The 18,765-nt window shown below is 43.1% G+C and overlaps 1 protein-coding gene across 1 annotated transcript in view; it reads left to right on the top strand.

Moving 5' to 3' along the window:
• MTR (5-methyltetrahydrofolate-homocysteine methyltransferase) overlaps nt 1–18,765 on the top strand; it is a 484,998-nt gene that overhangs the window by 281,773 nt on the left and 184,460 nt on the right. The window contains exon 21 of the mRNA XM_069234453.1: nt 13,871–13,978. Within this exon, the coding sequence (XP_069090554.1) occupies nt 13,871–13,978 (108 nt within the window). The remainder of the gene's footprint in view (nt 1–13,870; nt 13,979–18,765) is intronic.

Here is an 18,765-nt window from a genome sequence, read left to right as displayed (position 1 = left end):
CAGTCCGCCTCATTCAACTGAAGTACTTGCATAGAGTGTATCCCACCAGGGATAGACTGTGGAGAAGTGGTCGGTGACTTTCTTCATACGGTCTGGGGAAGCCCCATCCTAACCCCTTTTTGAGACTGTGTTTACACTTGCTTGGAGAAGGTGTTGCGTCTGCCCCTGTTTGTCTCCGCGATGTTCCATATTACACATTGATGGGAATCACTGTTGCCGAGCACTTTTGTGGTTGGGCCTTACGGTGGCTAAGCGTGAGATTGCCGTGACATGGAGAGAGATTTCGGCTCCCTCACTAAAGGCATGGAGAGAGGATCTGGGCCTGGAACGTCCTATGTACATAGCCAGGGGTTATCAAAGAAATGTTACAAAACTTGGGAATGATGGGCTAACTATCTAGTGATAAAACTAGAACCATGTCCCCAGCTAATAAGCTCTCTGGAAGATGAAATTGGAGCGTTTCCATCTTAAAGGCCGCTTGGGGGTCAGGCAGGAGGGTTTGGTGGGCTCTGAGGAGCGGTTCCCTACCCTCTGTCCCCCTTTGTGAAACCAGGTTCAGGGGTTGAGCCGGGAGTGGATGTTTTGTATTGTTTTGTAACTGTGATATTTGCTTAATGTTTTATTTCAGTTTCTACAATGTGATGATAATTATGATTAGACATGCGATTGAGCTGAATGACTTTGATATATTGTATCCATTTTATGGACATGACTTTTATCGCATCATCATTATTTTCATTGTATTATTTCTTTTTTCATGATGGCAAAACTAATAAAAAGTTGGAAAAAAATAGGCTCAAGTATGTGGCCTTTTTCATGTTTTGGAATCTGCCCTCGTTGAACCTAAAAACCCTTACGGCCGCTTATTGCTACCCTTCTGTGAACCCTAAAAAACCTGTAGTACCCTTTAACTGCTACCCTTCCTGGAATCCTAAAAGTACATGCCTACCCTTTAATGGTAACAGATCCTGAACCCTACAAACCATTACTACCCCTTACTGCTTCCTTTCCCTGAATACTAAAAATCCTTTTTAGTCCCCCGCCTCCTTCACCTCCACTGTAAATGCTATTTTGTACTTTAGAAGGAGGATACGCCCTACCATTGTTCCGGTACACCTACCCTTGCCCTACAAAGCACATTTTTCGATATTTTTTTTATATTTATTTTAAAGCCAAAACTTTTTTCTTTATATTTTGTATACAGACATTTTTGACACAATTGTTTTCAGTTTCTTTTTCCACCATGGTGTTATTTTACTTCCAACCGAAAAAGGCAACTCTCCAACAGCCTTATTTTTTGCTCACCTCAAATGTTGAAATTTGCTCCCAAATATATTGGTTGGCCAGGCTTAATTTTCAAATTCAATACTTCAGTCAAATCCTCTTTCCAAGACGGCCATGTCGTTCATGGAACAGCCCACGTAATCTTGTGGGACAGTGACAGTTTGCCAGCCACTATCTCGAATGACTCCTATTTATCTTCAGGTAGCTGGCAGAGTATTCAGAGGACTACAATAGCATGAATGCTTCCCACCGAATTCTCTAGGGTGAAGAGAAGTTTTCAGATAACATAGCATGAACGATAGCCCAGGGTGGTCCTTAAACCATGTCTCTGAAGCAGTTAGGTTCTCAAATTTGTCACCAGACAGCACAGTGAATAAATCATGACAGTGAACTGCTGTTGATCTATAAGTAATATAAGTTAATTAAAGTAAGTGAAAGTCTTTTATTCATATGAGCTACAGTGCTCTCCGTAGAAGTTCCAGACACATCGACATTTTCCTTCAAAGAGGGCTCTTGGGCCCCAAGTTTACCATCTGGTCTAATAGGGAGGTAATAATCCCACCTTAGTAACATATAAGACCACTTCATGGCAGAAACGATATGGTCGGGTTGTCGTGATGGGCCTGCTGCTTCATTTACTCTGGGTTTTTATATCAAAATGATTTTGACTTTGATCGTGTATAAAACTATGCATTGCAAACCGATTTGACCTGGTTGTGTTTGTTTAGTTTAAAAGTCAGGGTGGTCGCTTTGTTTTATACGCATTGTTTTAAATATGTTGCCGGTCTTTTTAAACACCTGCTCTGCTGTAAATCAAATTAGAGTAGTCAGTAAGATTTACTGCAGCCTTTTGAAAAGGTCGTCAACATATTACAGTGAAGCTCAACTACAGTATAAGTAAGATCATGCAGATAATAGTGCGCACAAATTGACCCATTGTCCGCTGCATATTTTTGAGGGAAAATATTTGAGCCCACTGATGCCCAGATTTTTCACTTCTGCACTTGAGCTGAGGATGTCCCTTGGGACAAGAGCAACATAAATAGAGTGATTTATTTGGCCTCTGCACCACTCAGTACCAGCATTCCCTCTTGGTACGACCAAGGCAGAGAAACCTTTGTTAGGTTGTTGCATTTCTCATTTTTATTTTTTAATTTAGGGTTAATCTTGGCATCATGAGTATAGATTGTAAATGACAAATCAATTTACCTTGGCCTATGAAGCTGTATAAGTGTTGAATAGCAGGGGTGAGAATAAGAACCCCTGGCTCACGCCATATAAACTTCGATTGAAGGTTTTCACATACAGATTTCTGGGGTTTTTTCTGTTTATTTGACTGCAATTGTGAGAATCCAGTGCAAGTTAGTACATGCCATTGCTTTTCACATTGTCCTTTATTATAATGTGATAGACAACGTGTGTAAGGGTATAGGAATTAATGCTGGTTGATGGATGGTCTCCTCCACTGTGATGAGGTATTCTCTGATGCTTGCTGTCATTCTTGCAGTTCCTCTCATGGATTTAAAAGCAGAGTGCTGATCATCTAGTAGATTGTGTTGTTTTAGGTGTCCAGTTATTGTTGTGTGTCAGTCCTTTCAAGGATTTTACTTTGATACAAAAATGTAGGGGTTTTGTCCGTAGTTTCCAAGGACATCCATCACAGCAGTGGGTTTCATCAAGAGTTAAGTAGTGACTGACTGTTTCATGAGGTTGCGATACTCAATTTTTTTACATTAATGATGACCAGGATATGGATAACCGTGGCGTGGCAGGGAGATATCCAGCCATGGTGGTATACGATGTCATTTTGGTGCAGATCTAATCTCCAAAAATGGGAAATGTAGTACGGCTGGGCCATCATCGTAAGCCAGAAGGCGCTGTTATGTTATGGCCACGGAAAACTACAAACTGAAAGAGGAAACCGCCCGGAACCGTTCCTGCTGTGGCCGCGCATTTTGTTGTAACTGAGCGATTAGATCGGCATCAAAAACGATGGCGTATAGCGAGATATCTTCCCAGCAACGACATCTTTGCCCAACCCTAGTTTCTAGGGGATGACACCATATTATTTGATTCATGTAAAAGCAAACTCCGGGGGCTATAGGGTATTGTAAGCCCCAGCTTCCCTAGCGACGCCACATGTCCACACACCTGGAAGCGCTGCATCATCTGTTTCTTCTTGCGTTCATAAGCTGCCTGGGCAAAGCCCTGCCTGTCCGGTGCCGGTCAGTGCCAGGAAGAGCCAGGGCAGGGCTGCCCTTCTTGGCTTTTTCATTACATACTACTCTTCGTCTTGGTAAGCCCCTTTGCTGATGCCTGAAGAGCTTTATCTGTATCTAGTCTAATTTTGAAGCTTATATTCTCTGTGTCACCCCTTGGCCTGTGTTTAAAAGCAAAATTCCTTTGGGCCAGATTCAGCATAGAAGTATCAACCTCCACCACTCACATCAACTATAATCCCCAGACTGCAATGGGTACCCAGGTGAGGCAACTCAATAAATCTCTGCCTCCTCCTTAATTATAGGCCGTAGCCATCTTTGCACTTGTATTTGTGACTGGGTAAGGATGGATAATATGTGCTCCTGCACGATTTACCCCTTGATTATGTGAGTATTTGGAAAATTCCTCTAGAAGAAGGGGTTACTCTTAACAGGCATTACTCCCCTTCTTTTACCACATATGTTTTTTCTAACCTTTTGTTGTCTGCTCATAATGGGCATCTACCTTGGGCATTATTAGGTGTATTTTATGTCAGGGTAGTACCCCGCAACAGTTTGGCAGATTGCGACTTAACCTTTTTTTAAATCCAGTCCACCAGGGGAGCTTTGTATGTGACATATGAAATTGCAGGCTGAGATATACAGACAAGAGAGTATTGTTGATAAACACTGATGATTGTCTCATACATTAAATTAGTGTGTGACTACAGCGGACGTCGTCCCTCATCCAGTGTTGTTATGTATGTTTATTCATCACTTTTACACATGTGTTCATGTGTGTTATGTGTTTTGCAATGTCTTTTCACATGTGACCCACATTTGAGGTCCTTGACCTCTGCATGTGACATGTGCCTCTATTTGTTAATACCTGGCTGTTAAAAAAAAAAAAAAAAGCCCCGATTTTTGTTGTGTATTGTTCAAGGTTTACTAGCACTAAGACCAGGTAGGATTCACTTTGGTCCTGCTAGTGAATGGTTTTGACTTTTTACTATTGACTATTTGTTAGTCTTGGTCAAAGGTGAAAACCCGGTTACCTCTTGGAACATTTTACTTTATTTGGATCCCCCTGTTTTGTCTTTGAAATGATCTTAATTAAGAACTCTCTCCAACAGGTTTACAAGAAGGTCGAGTCCACACTGGTGGTATTGTCCTGGTGGGGAGAGGCTGCCTATGATGAAGCATGTCACTTGTGACTAGGTTTCCTCTTCCAATAAGATTGGTCTTTCTTCTCCTTTTGGGCTACCGTTATCCATGCCAGAATCACTGTAGTTTAGTTATCAGTGATAAAAAATAGCATTGTATGAACAAAGCAATGGGGAAGACGCAGCTGCTGACCCCAAAAATGGTGCTTTAGGGTACATTGGAGGAACTGGAGGGTTCTGGAGCGGACCGGGCATTCGTTGGAACGGCCACACTGGTGGCAAAGAGGGACATTGCAGCCGCATGGAACACCGCCAGGGGTCCCTCCCTCCAGAAATGGAGCCAGGGAGTGGACTGGTGTGCAGCCCAAGAAAACGTTGTGTATGAATCAAGGGGGTGCCCCCGTAAGCATGAGAAGATCTGGGGGAAGTGGACTGGCTTATTTGGTTAAAGTTGAACCTGTGACTGTGTATACCTGCATTTTCCTTCTCTCCGCGTTATTCCGATATATAGCTTCAGCAGAATCCCGTGTGTTAAATGTCAAGAAGAGACAGAACAGATTTTGTGAACCCATCGACACAAGTACGGGCTGTATTGAGTGTCATCTTTTCATGTTTTGTATGTTTTTCATGAAAAGCAATAACAATTTGTTTATAAAAAGAAAAAAATAGCATTGTAGAAGCCACCATACCTTTTTGTGTTCTAAGTCTTTACTTTGGGAGGTCATGCGGTGGCATAAAACTCCTCCTCTCCTTTTGTATTTTGAGTAACCAAAACTTCTGGCCATGAGCATCGGTCCTCAAATTTGGTTGCCTCTTCGGGCAGATCTCCTGTCATAGCAGCAGGGTCAGGTTCTGCACCTGGGAGATTGAACAGCAAAAAGTGATGGTATATGATCTCCCTCCTGAAGTAGTTTTTGTAATTCTGGCAGCCAGACAATCCATCTACAAAAACTGTTTATGGTGGTTGCTGGAAGAAGTTTGTGGTGTGGTGTTCCTTCCGTCGTATCCAGCCCTAACAAGCTTTCCTGTCTGATAGTCTTTTGATTTGTTTGTCATTCGCTCAGCAAGTCCTTTACATTTGCCAGACCAGCCATCTCTTTTCAAATCACCCGTTGTGAGACATTTTTTGGGAGGCTTTTGATCCATATGTTTTCTCCAGTTCCGTTTGTAATGCCACAATCGGATTACATTTTAGTTTTAACCTATTTAATATATTTGCCTTTTGATCCTATGCACAGTTGGCCTTTACGATTTTTGACTCTGAAGACAATGTTCCGTATATCTACTACATCTGCTAGACAGATAAGTAAACTTTAGCCTTCAGCCTTTGTCATCAGTGCCTCCTTATGTTACATTTTTTACTGATAAATTGGTCCTTCGAACAAGGGTAGCATTCCTCCCAAAGGGAGTTAAACCCTTTTATATAGGACACTTTAGCACTTTCTCATCTTGTTATGCACCGCCTCATCCTTTAAAAGAGGAAGAGCAATTACATTGCCTTGATCATAAAAGGACTCTTAGGGGGTCATTCCAATATTGGCGGGCGCCGCCCGGCAAGCGGAAACCGCCAGTTGGCCGCTCCGCAGTCAGAAGACCACGGAGGCCATTCAGACTTTCCCGCTGGGCCGGCGGCCGCCCGCCAAGGGAGCGCCCGCCGGCCCAGCGGGAAAAGCCCTGCAACACAGAAGCCGGCTCCGAATGGAGCCGGCGGTGTTGCAGGGGTGCGACGGGTGTAGTTGCACCCGTCGCGATTTTCACTGTCTGCTAGGCAGTGCAGGGGCTCCCAGGGGCCCCACGACACCCGTTCCCGCCATCCTGTTCCTGGTGGTAAAAACCGCCAGGAACAGGCTGGCGGGAAGGGGGTCGGAATCTCCATGGCAGCGCTGCTTGCAGCGCCGCCATGGAGGTTCAGCCCAGCCAGGGGAAATCTGGCGGGAAACCGCCGGATCCCCTTTTCTGACCGCGGCTTTACCGCCGCAGTCAGAATGGGCAGGAAAGCACCGCCAGCCTGTTGGCGGTGCTTTCCGTCGGTCACGGCCCTGGCGGTTTTTACCGCCAGGGTCGGAATGACCCCCTTAGCTTTTACTTAAGAAAACAAAAGAGTTTTAACAAGATGAACATGTTTTTGTTGGATTTTCTGGAGTAAAAAAAGTGAAATGCAACCATAGATGGATTGTCTTATGTATTAAGATCTGCTTTGTGCTAGCTAGAAAACAATCACCAGTAGGATTATGTGCTCACTGTGCTAAAGGAAAAGCAGACACTACAGCATTAGCTTGGTGTGTACCAGTTTTGAATATTTGCCGGGCTGCAACATGGGCGTTGTTGCACACATTCAGCATCACTGTTGTCTGGACAACCAAGTCCGGAGGGGGTGGCATTTCATCTAGTCTATCATGCAAGATTTCCTAGTTCGAGCCATAACAGAGACCAACCACCTGGTAGGTATTGCTTTGGTATCTATTCAAAAGACAATTAACATGCAGCCGGAAGTCTCTATCAGTAGAACAAGTTACTTAACTTCAGCAATGCCTTTTCTGGTAGAGACACTATCTAAACACAGATTCCCCCAACTGTACTCCCACATCCCCGTTCAGTGGAGCGGTCTAATAAGGGTCTGTGGGTACTAAAATGCCACTACTGAACATCTGCACGATAAACATTTTTAATAATAGTTTCTGAAAGCTCAACGTTTTTTGACATGGACTGAGTGCAAAAAGAATCTGACACCAATACAAGCAGATGACGTATATATGCAGGAGCCAACGTCATGACCGCACGAGATGAAGTGGTGCAAGAAAGTGTGACGTCGCCTGACGCCACCTGTTGATGCTGGTGAATATTGCTATGCAAATGTTTCCGAATCCACTCTGATGCCTGGAGGTATTCAGTAGGTGAGGAATCTTCGGTTAGCTTGAGTCTCTACCAGAAATAGTGTTGCTTAAGGTAAGTAACACTCTTCTCCTGGTGATTCCTATAATATGTTTGTCTTTCTCACTGATACAGGAGTCCAATGACTATTTGTGCTGTATTTAAACGTCTGTTGTTTTTCTAGTCTGCATTAAATCTGCAATTGTGAAAATTGTCTAATACCATTGGTCCACCAAACCTCTCCCAGTATAGAGATTCCTATATCATCCCACCTCTTAAAACCTATGAGACAGTTTAGTCCCTGTAGTTTAGATCCCACCATAGTGACATTTTTGTGTCAGTTTCCCTTTACAGCCTACATCCTTGTTGAGTTAATGCCAGACTTTTATAATCAGCCCAGTAGTTGGCAGTAGTTTATTTGCCAATACAGTCCTGGATAGAGCAAAAAGTAACCTTTCCTGCCCAGTGCATGTCTATCAGTTTTCAAACTCGGATTATCCTTTGGGGTAAAGTCATATTCCCATACTCTCAGTAACTGAGTGTCTTCATAGTATTTTCTGACATTTAGAAGGCATTACCCTGTCCGCATACGTGCCTCTGTAATGTTATTAGCACAATCCTACAGGTGCCATATTTCCAAAGTACTTATGTTACGAAGGGGCTGGTGTAGAGTTTGGTGGAGAGGATACTTTATTGTAACTGTGACGGAGTACTCTCTCTGCCAAACTGAACTGTTTATGTCAGGTGATTGGCACATGTGTGACACTTAGACACCATGACTGGGTGAAATCTACAGGCTTCTCTGGGGGTACCCAGGCATCCTCATTGATAGACATATCATTTGATGTCTTGCTCCTTTTTGACGAGAAAGTGGGCTCAACCCTGGAATTATTTAAGGAAAACAAGGCCACTGCACATTTCTTGGGTCTGTCTGACTCCCAGACAATTCCATCAATTTCAGCCCGTCTTAGGCTTCAGTAGGGATGTTCTATACTACCAACACCAGACCATGGCGCAAACTTAACACGTCTCCAAGCCTTTTTGTGGCCCAGGCCGCGGTTCACAAAGGCAGTGCCTAGGGTATCAGGGACAATGTACAGCTCGGTCCCCTGTTTCTCCAGCCTCCACAACATCTCTTTAATATGTCACCCTGTCGGGGGCAGGATTTGACATTTCTTCCAAGGGTGGCAAGCCATCATGTCAAGTGGGTCCTCCAAATTGTCCACTGAAGCTATGCCCTCCCATTTCTTTCTACCCTGCTGGACCCTCCACCACTATCAGGTGAGCAGACAGAGGACCGCATGTCTGTCTTGCAGCAGGAAGTGCAGGCCTTTTTGGCCAAAGGGCCATAGATAGGGTTCCGGTCTCCAAAGAGGAAAATTGATTTTACTTTTGGCACATCCTTGTGCCTAAGAAGATCGAAGGCCCTTGCGTTATTTTAGAACTTCTCCCTCTCAATGCCTTGAAATGGAAGGACAAATTCAAGATGCTCATGCTAACCCAAGGTCCTGTCTGCCCTAGACCCCGTAGACTGAATGACATTGTTGGTCATGCATGTCCCTTATTTCCATGTCCCAGTCCTGCAAGCTCACAGGCCCTATCTGTGGTTAATTGTGGGCCAGGAGCATTTCAATTTGCAGTTGTCCCTTTTGGCCTCCCGAAGGTCAGGACCCCTGTCTTTCCTTACCTGAGTGACTGGCTGTTGAAGGCTGACTCACCCATGGCAGCCGTCTACCACCTCACAGCGTGGCAAACCTCCTAACATCGCTTGCGTTCTCTATCAATGTGCAAAAGTCATACTTGACTCCTTTGCAGACACTTTTGTTCATCAAAGACATTCTGGGCATGGTACAGTTTCGTGCCTTCCCTCTGAGCATAGAATCTAGAACATTTGGGCTATGATCCCAATGTTTCAGCCTTTGTCCTGAGTCTCTGGACATATGGCTCTGGGCTGCTTGGGCTGCGGACCTCTAGGATCCTGCTGGTGTAGCATGCCCGACTGCACATGTGAGATCTGAAGTCCAGTATGCAGAGTGATCTGCCTGATCTTATCCAGATATCAGAGAAGACTGCAAGTGACCAGCAGTAGTAGCTGCTGAACTGTGACTGGTCCAGTGGCAGACGCCTCTCCTTACCCCACCCAGGTTTGACAGTGGAAGCTGATGCATCACTTCTGGGTTGAGAAGGCCACCTGGAAGAGGTGGATATCAGAAGGACTGTGGTCTCTTGCTGAAACCCAACTGAATATCACTTTGTTGTAGTTGAAGGTGATTGCTTGGTGTTTAAGGCCTTCTTCCCCACCATTAGAAAGAGTCTGGTGGAGGTACTCACAGTGAATACCATGGGTGAATCAATGTTTGGGTGATTGAGAACACAAGTGTTCACAAGTGTTTTAGCTAGGATTTTAGCAACAGTATTAAACAAAATAGGCCGGTAGGGGGAGCAGTCTTTCCTTACTTATTCCACCTTGTAAATCTGAGCTGTCAATGCCATACTAAAGTTTTGTGGTAATATGTTTTCACATCTTGAATGTAGGAAAATATTCAACATCGGCTTGGAGATCAGTTTTGACTGTTTCCGCCATTACTCCATCAGCCATCACATGTTCACCTGTGTCATCTTTGACCCTATGACTACATCCAACATGTTTTCCCTCCATGCAAGCAGTTTCCCCGCCTTCTCACACTTTTTTGCAGTGTATGTGTCTCATTCAAATACATTTTATATTCTTCGCTCTTCATCTGTAATTACATCTCAGTTTGTTCTGTTAATTCCCAGTTTGTGTCGCCTCCAGATTCAGTATCTCAGTTTCGCAATATATTCTATCCACCATTTTCTTCCCTACCGAACCGGAGTATTTAATGGCCTTCTATCAGTGATTTGTATCCCTACCATATTCTTACAGTATAAAAGAAAGTGATGGATGAAATGCTTTTCCAAGTGCATCGTTATTTTGCACACGATGCCACCTCAGTTTGGACCCTACCATATGCAAATCAATTTGGACCCTGCTCCAATGGGAGCAGTCTAGCCTGAACCCCCTTGCCAAGTCCTCCCAGACCCGGAATAGAAGCAAACCAGGACCAGTTTCACCCTAGTGTACCAAGGGCAGGCCCATGGGCATAAAGATCATTGTTTTCTGTTTTTTCACAAACAGCTAAATGCTTGGGCATTTGACTAATCTTCCTCAAATCCATTCTAAGGAGTTACACTTCTATGGTCACTCTGCTAATGCTTTTTTTCCAAAACTGTTTCTGTATCTCCTATCACATACAGTAGCTCTGTCAACATAGTCTGTGGTGAGAAGGGTGTTGGTATTCTGCCACAACCTCCTGTGTTTGATCATTTATTTCATCTTGGGATATATTTCAGAGGATTTTGCTGTGTGAATCGAGAATTCTTTTTGTAGCCCATTTTCTCTTTTACATGTGTTGCTGCTGAGGCTGAACAGTTACCAAGACCTAGATATATTAACATGCCTCTTTGGGGTACTGTCCTTGATCCTTCCTGTTAAACTGGGTGAAGACACACAATCAACAAAATGTTATTGGTGCTATTCTGACTGATTTTTCTTCTTTCGGATTGCTCTCTTTCTGAGCATCCTCCAGACGCTGAATTGGATCAGAAAACCTTTCACCAGCCTTTGCTACCAGTGACCGCAGGTGATGCCATGTGATGTCAGTCACCCAGAATATAAGAATATCACTGGTGTCAGTTCCTGTTTTTTCTGCAGTTTAATAAAGTGGGTTGGGAGCTCTTTTCAGTGCTTCACTGATGAAATTCCTCAGCTTTTGACAATGACTACGTCAAACTTCTAAAATTAAAGCCTGTTACAGATTCCTTGTGAATGTACTCTTGTTGGACTCACACAACATTTACCTTTGTTGACCTAGACCTTTGTCCCAAATTTGTTCAATGGAGTTTTTTGTGGTTCAAGCCTACTCTGCTATGTGTAACCCAAATGTCTTTCCTACACCCGCTCCAGGCAGAGAATATAAGGGTCTTTGACCCTCTGGAAAGCTCACTTTTTGCATATTAAATTGTGGGTGCCTCCTATAGTACTATGTCCATGCCCCCGGAATCTGACAAAGTTGACTTATCTGTTTTCCTGACCTCATGGAAAAGCCTTTTTTCAGTCTGTTCAGCAGTGGTTTCAATGCTTTTAAACAGATGCTGAAGTATGTAGTGACTTTTTAGGACACCCTGGTTTGATCCATGAGCGCACCTGTCACCTTACGTCGCTACTCTTGGATTCGTTCCTTGGGTCCTCAGGGGAAGACCAAGTAACCTTCATTAACAGACTCTTCAGCTATGAGCTTTTGTTGATGGAGAAGGCTGTCGCCTTCGTGGAGTGCTTCAAATACAGGATAGCCAAGGTACTTTGCTTGCCCCCCCCCCGAACCACTTCATCAGGTGTAATCTACTTGTTTTTTCTCAATACGTGTATTGTTCTTTCGTGGGATTTGAATCGTATATTAACATTCTTCACTGGATTTTTAGTTGAGCAATGTTCAGTTGCCCTCTTTGACGTATGACTTTGAAACCTGTTTTCGTAATGGCATTGACTTTGCCCCTTAGGACTGGTGACCTTCATGCCCGCTTGGTTCAACCACCATTCCCAGTTTTCTACCCGGATAAAATGGTTCTTCAGACCTTCACATCTTTCCTGCCAAAAGTGGTATCTGCCATTAACATGGGTCAATGTATTGATCTTCTGTACTTTTACCCTTCATCCCTACCCTTCAAAAAGGAGGAGCAGCAGCATGACCTGATTCTAGGCAATGCAGTGCACACAACAGGGCAAAGTCGATGATCAGTTAATTGTAGGCCTTTCTGGATACAAAAAAAGAAAGTTAGTGATCAAGCTCATTATTTTTCACTTGGGTCCCTTTATATTAAGACTTGCTATGCATTGGCCAATAACGAACTCCGACTTGCATTTGTTCCCACTACACAGTCTGCTTCTATGGCTGTCACTAGAGGTTTCGGGGATTGACATCTGCCTGGCAGTCATGTGGTCCTTTTTGCATATTTTTGATAAACATTATTGCCTCAAAGCTCAAGCATGAAGTGACAGATTCTTTGTTGGATGATTACCTTTGGTAATTAGCATTACTCAATCCCACTTCTGAGAGGGCATTGCTTTGGGACTCATTCATAACATGAGAAATCTGTTGTAAGAAATGTCTTTCAGGAAAAACAGTTACCTTTGGTGACAGTAGTTGTGGTGGATACATAATCTTCTGCAGATTTGTCATCACCACCACTCCTCTATCGTGAGTTAGTGCTGTGATTAATTAGATTTCAAGGAATGCAAACATATCCCTTGCTGTATTGTTGCTGATGGTCTCGGTTCCTCTTTGTGTGCCTTCATGGGGCTCAGAAAAAGTACAGGGAATTGACCCCTGTTCCCCATTTGACTACTTATATATGCCAGTGTTATCAAATGCTGCCGGAAGGTTTCCAGATACAATAATCTAGATACCATGCTATGTAGATCTGCAGTCAGTTTGAGTCAACACTTACTGGCTGCAGAATAGTTTCTGTGCTCCTTTCACTGCATTCTACTTGCTATGGGTTTTGTGTTGGTTGAATAATGTGCACATTGGACCATGATAAAATACAGCAGTGCATTGGGGAATAAACTAAAATCTGCGTGTAGTGGACATGCATTAATAAAATTCCAATTAATCTATAAAACTCTATTTTACAAAGAATTTTGTTGGATGAAAATTACTTTGACTAGTATGGCATAATGGTTATTATGGCAGACAGAATTTGGCATCCTTTCGACATTGTATTGTGGAACACATTTCAATTACCACCAAGCTGCCCCATGTGCAAAGCAGCAGGCTTCAGTCACACCAGACCTCAACAAGACGGTACTGTTCAAGGGAGGAGGTGGTGCACTTTTTAATGGCCGCATTGACTCTGCGGATAGGACCCCTGTGATGGTATGTATCCCCTTTTTTAAACTTCCATTTTGTTCAGTTTTGTGCATTGTGGTCCATGTGGAACAGTCACACATGACTTAGTAGGGGCTTCAAAAGACGGATGGTAGATCACTTTAAGAAGGCATCCATCTTCATTGGCACCGGGTCACAGTCCCAGTAAGTTTCACTGTTGGAAGTAAAACATGGCATCTGATTTTCCATTTGCATAGAGAAAATGACGAAAACATCAAGAAGTTCATTGGTGAAAAGTACACAACATGCCACCTCCACACAGAAGGAAGCTTGAGACTCTGTTAGGCATCTCTCTGTGCAGTTGGAATATTTTTCAGTTTAAATAGGATGCCAGTGAAGGTAAATACAATGTGGAGTGTATGAATTCTTTTGTTTTTTCCTACACCAGGTAATAAAGTCTGCCCGAGTGATGAAAAAGGCAGTTGGGCACCTCATTCCCTTCATGGAAAAGGAAAGAGAGGCGGCAAGGCTTTTATCAGGTTCCTTAGAAGAAGATGTAAGTATATTTTTTCATCATGGGTAAGCACCTTACTTCTTGTTTGAAGGTCAAAGCTGTAAAGTGAAAAAGAAAGGGAACACCTGTAATACCTATACTGAATTCTTGTCATTCTTTTTGTGAAGAAAACTGCAAGAAATGCTTGGATGGCCACAATTATTTTGCCTCTCATACTCGGTCTCTAGGTTGTGCATTCCATCAATGAGCCAAACTGACACTGTTCTTCAAAGCTTTTCGGAAAGTTCAATCAGTTTATTCATCCTAGTAGTGTCTCATTTATATTTATTGAGCAAATGATTTAAACTGGTAACACAGTGTTTAGTACCAAACTGTACATGAGTCCTAGTGGAATGGTTGGAAAATGGTGGTGGTAATACAATAGTAGTAAAACGACACACCTATATGTGTAATAATAATTTTCCATACAACTTTTTTACAAAAAATGTATTTCAATGTTAACGAGCCTGTCCCTTTACAGCAGGTGGATAAATCATGCCTATGCTTAGGACTAAAGCTGTGAGTTTGTTGAAATTTGTATGAAAGAGAGAGAATTCAACTTAAAGCTCCCTAGGAAGGACCGTCGTGGTGACTGGAGCAAGTAATGCGAAGGATCTAAATGTAAGAGATGTGTTGTGTGGTTTATTTGGGAGGAAATGCTGTCGTTGATAGAGAATGAGAGCACATGTTAGGAAGCAGACTGCATGGGGTAAGAGTGCGTGAGGTGCTATGCATTGCTTTAAAAACTCAATGGGAATGTCCTCTTTTTGCAGACAAGAAGCTGGTTGATGGAGCTTGTGGATTTGTATTAGGTCAGGTGAAATGGCCATGGTGGGTTTGTGTAAGAGCCGGTGAAAGTTTTTATGAGGTAACAAAGTTAATGATTTTGTCAACGGCTTACGAAAATTACTATTCCAACTTGGAGGGTATCGAATGTATTTGACAGTGAAGAAGAAGGGTCATTTAGATGTCAGTAGTGTAACATATCAGCTTTGGCTGTTTTCATTATGTATTGTGTGTATGTACCAGTATTTAAATAGTGGAAACCCAGATGTGGAAAAATGATTACTGTACATCCTATGATTGGAGGCCGTTCGAGGGTATGCCTATGAAGTGGTGCTTCAAATGGATGCATTACACAGTTGTTTGTGTTAAGTAATATTTACAGGTTGAAGCAAAAGAAGATTGAGTGACTTGCCCTGCATCTTATATTTTGGTCAAGTGTCTACTGCAATTTACAGCTTAGGTTTCTTAGTTTCCAAAGTAACTAATTCAAGGACTGGACTACGTTTCTTCCTCCACTGGTAGTGGAGGAGATAAAAAGTGCCCACATCATGTTTCTGCCAAGTAGTAGGCTCAGTGTCCTGATAGTGGGTGTGTGTGCATCAGGTGAAGGGTGGTAAGGAGGAGATGGGAGTAGATATGGTAGTGAAGTTGATGGGTGCTGGGAATTTGATTCCTATTTTTAAGAAGTTAAACATAAGCAAGCAGCTATCTCTCCGGTGTCAGACAGCTGTCACTTTGAGCTTTTGATGTAAGGATGGGTGTAAAAGATAGTAAGAAGATTGTGTGCCATTGGGAAGGAAGTTGTGGAGTAAGAATCTGAAAGAGTATAATATTGCCAAGAGAGATGATGTAGTGAAGGAAAGGGAGGTGACCTAAGACTGACCCAGGGGATGGCCAGTGGCTGGAGGTGAGGGTATTGGAGTCAGGAGCACTAGGGCAGAAAATGAGCAATCGCTGAAGGTAGGGGGGAAACCCATTTAACAAAAGTCAATGTTTCTGTGAGAGGCCAGGATGGCTTAGCAGGTACAGTGGTTCATCGTGTGGAAAGCCACTAGTTGATTTATGATGAAAAGGGACTGTGGTAACTTGTGACAAATAATGGTTTGAAGGAGCATGGCAAGGAAGTTAAACACTTTTGAAAGTCTAGTCTTGGTGAATGGAGTTGATAAAATATGGATGATGATGAATCGACAGAGGTAGCAAGGCAGGTAGTTGATCACAATGTATTCAAGAGATCATGAGAGTAATGGAACTTGGGAAATGAAACAGTAGTTGAATGGAGAGTAAGGTTCACCTTAGTTTTTGTGAGTAAAGGCATAATCGCTTCATGAGTGATGAAGGCAAAAGAGCCCAGGAGGTAAAGGAGAAGGGAAGTAGGCTGGTGAGGAAAGTTGTTACTAATGAGACCGATTTTAGAGGATTATTAGAAATAAAACGTGCTGGCTGAGAGTGTGAATTGAGCTAGTGCTTTATAAAGCGTGGCAGGTGTAGGAAGTAGTTTAGCACAGTGGAAAGGCACTTGGGATGAGGCTGGAGGTAAAAGATTCCACTTGGGTAGTAGGTTTATTTTGCCAGATCAAAAGCTCTCGTGTGAGTGATAAGTTGTGTTTCACTTGGCAAGATTGGCTGTTTCGTTTTGAAGAAAAGAAGCAGCTATCTATGTATTTAGTTTTGGTTTTCTAGATGTTTTTGTTCAGATTTACAAGCATACATCAGAGATCATAAGATATTAAATACTCACCTTGGAAGAAGTGCATAATTACAATCCCATTTTGCATTCCCTAAATAGCGAATTAAAATAAATCGCTATTTAGGGAATGCAAAATGCAATGTAACATAATAATGATTCCCTAATCGCGATTCCTACAGAAACGCAATTGCTTTTAGGGAATGGCTATTAGGGATTGCAAGTCCATTCGTTCCTATGGGTCTGAAGGCCTGTAGGTGTGAATGGTTTTGCATTTCCTAATTTGTGATTTCCTATTAGGAATTTGCAAATTAGGAAATGCAAAACCAAGGGTGCTGAGGGCCTAAGGCCCCCTATGATGGATCCCCCAAAAAAATGTGTGCACATGTAAAGCGCATACACGCACGTGTGCGCTACACGGCACTTTAAAAAATATATTTTTTAATGCATTTTCAAAATTTCACATGGTTATCATCAACTTGGAGTTGATGGTAATAGCATTTACTAAATGCCCAGTTCGCATTTAGAACATTCTTGTTAAATGCGCATAGGAAATCACAAATTGGAATTTCCCTTTTTGCAATTTTCTATTTATGGAATCGCATAATGCGATTCCCTATTTGGAGTCGCAATTTTAGAGAATTGCAAAAAAAATTGTGATTCCCTAAAATGGGACTGAAATGCCTTTCATACATTGTGAAAGGCTATTTTGCATTCGCAAACTGTGAAATTACCCAATTCTCACCATTTGCAAATGCAAAATCTTTTGATACATCTGGCCCTAGCTTCTATTAAATAGGGTATGTGCCTGATAAAAAGATAAACTGGCACTTGTTCAAAGTACATCTGTTTTCTCTTTGCCTATTAGTAAATATAAGGATAACTAAGAAAGCTGGCTTTAATATCTATACTACTACTGCAGTGTTTACTGGTATTCTTTGATTTGGCTGAAGTGAAAATAGTTTGTCTCTCCAGTTATCTCCATATCCTCTCTAAACATTAAGTGCCTCATTATGAGTTCCCTAATAATTCAGGTGGGGCTGGTGATGAGGATTACTGTTCCATCGGTACTACAAGATCCACAGGAACACTGATTATCTGGTGTACTTCACTCTGACACTTCGGCTGCTGACAGTATATAAACTGTCTGGGAAAAACTATAGTGAGAAATGAAGAATAGCCAGATAGATATTATGCAATTTGTAGGAAGTTGGCTCTGTATGCACTATTTCAAAGTAAGAAATAGCATGCACAGAGTCCAAGGGTTCCCCTTAGAGGTAAGATAGTGGCAAAAAGAGATAATTCTAATGCTCTATTTTGTGGTAGTGTGGTCGAGAAGTAGGCTTATCAGAGGGTAGTTTTAAGCATTTGTTGTACACACACAGGCAATAAATGAGGAACACACACTCAAAGACAATTCCAGGCCAATAGGTTTTTATATAGAAAAATATATTTTCTTAGTTTATTTTAAGAACCACAGGTTCAAGATTTACAAACAATACTTTAAATTAAAGGTATTTCACTTAGGAACTTTAGGAACTTTGAATTAGCAAAATAGCATATACAGTTTTCACACAAATGGCAATTAGCTATTTTAAAACTGGACACGGTGCAATTTTCAACAGTTCCTGGGGTAGGTAAGTGTTTGTTAGTTTTGCAGGTATGTAAACCACCTACAAGGTTCAAAGTTGGGTCCAAGGTAGCCCACCGTTGGGGGTTCAGGGCAACCCCAAAGTTACCACACCAGCAGCTCAGGGCCGGTCAGGTGCAGAGGTCAAATTGGTGCCCAAAACACATAGGCTTCAATGGAGAAGGGGGTGCCCCGGTTCCAGTCTGCCAGGAGGTAAGTACCCGCGTCTTCGGAGGACAGACCAGGGGGGTTTGGTAGGGCACCGGGGGGGACACAAGTCAGCACAAAAAGTACACCCTCAGCGGCACGGGGGCGGCCGGGTGCAGTGTGCAAACCGGCGTCGGGTTTGCAGTGTAGTTCAATGGGAGACCTAGGGGTGCCTTCAGCGATGCAGGCAGGCAAGGGGGGGGGGCTTCCCGGGGTAGCCACCACCTGGGCAAGGGAGAAGGCCACCTGGGGGTCACTCCTGCACTGGAGGTCAGATCCTTCAGGTCCTGGGGGCTGCGGATGCAGTGTCCTTACCAGGCGTCGGGTTCTTAGAAACAGGCAGTCGCGGTCAGGGGAGCATCTGTATTCCCTCTGCAGGCGTCGCTGTGGGGGCAACTCTGGCTACTCACGGGCTCACAGTCGCCGGGGAGTCCTCCCTGTAGTGTTGGTTCTCCACAAGTCGAGCCGGGGGCGTCGGCT

The sequence above is a fragment of the Pleurodeles waltl genome, chromosome 5, assembly GCF_031143425.1.
Source record: "Pleurodeles waltl isolate 20211129_DDA chromosome 5, aPleWal1.hap1.20221129, whole genome shotgun sequence".
NCBI classification, from domain to species: domain Eukaryota; kingdom Metazoa; phylum Chordata; class Amphibia; order Caudata; family Salamandridae; genus Pleurodeles; species Pleurodeles waltl.
This window is presented reverse-complemented; position numbering and strand designations above follow the sequence as displayed.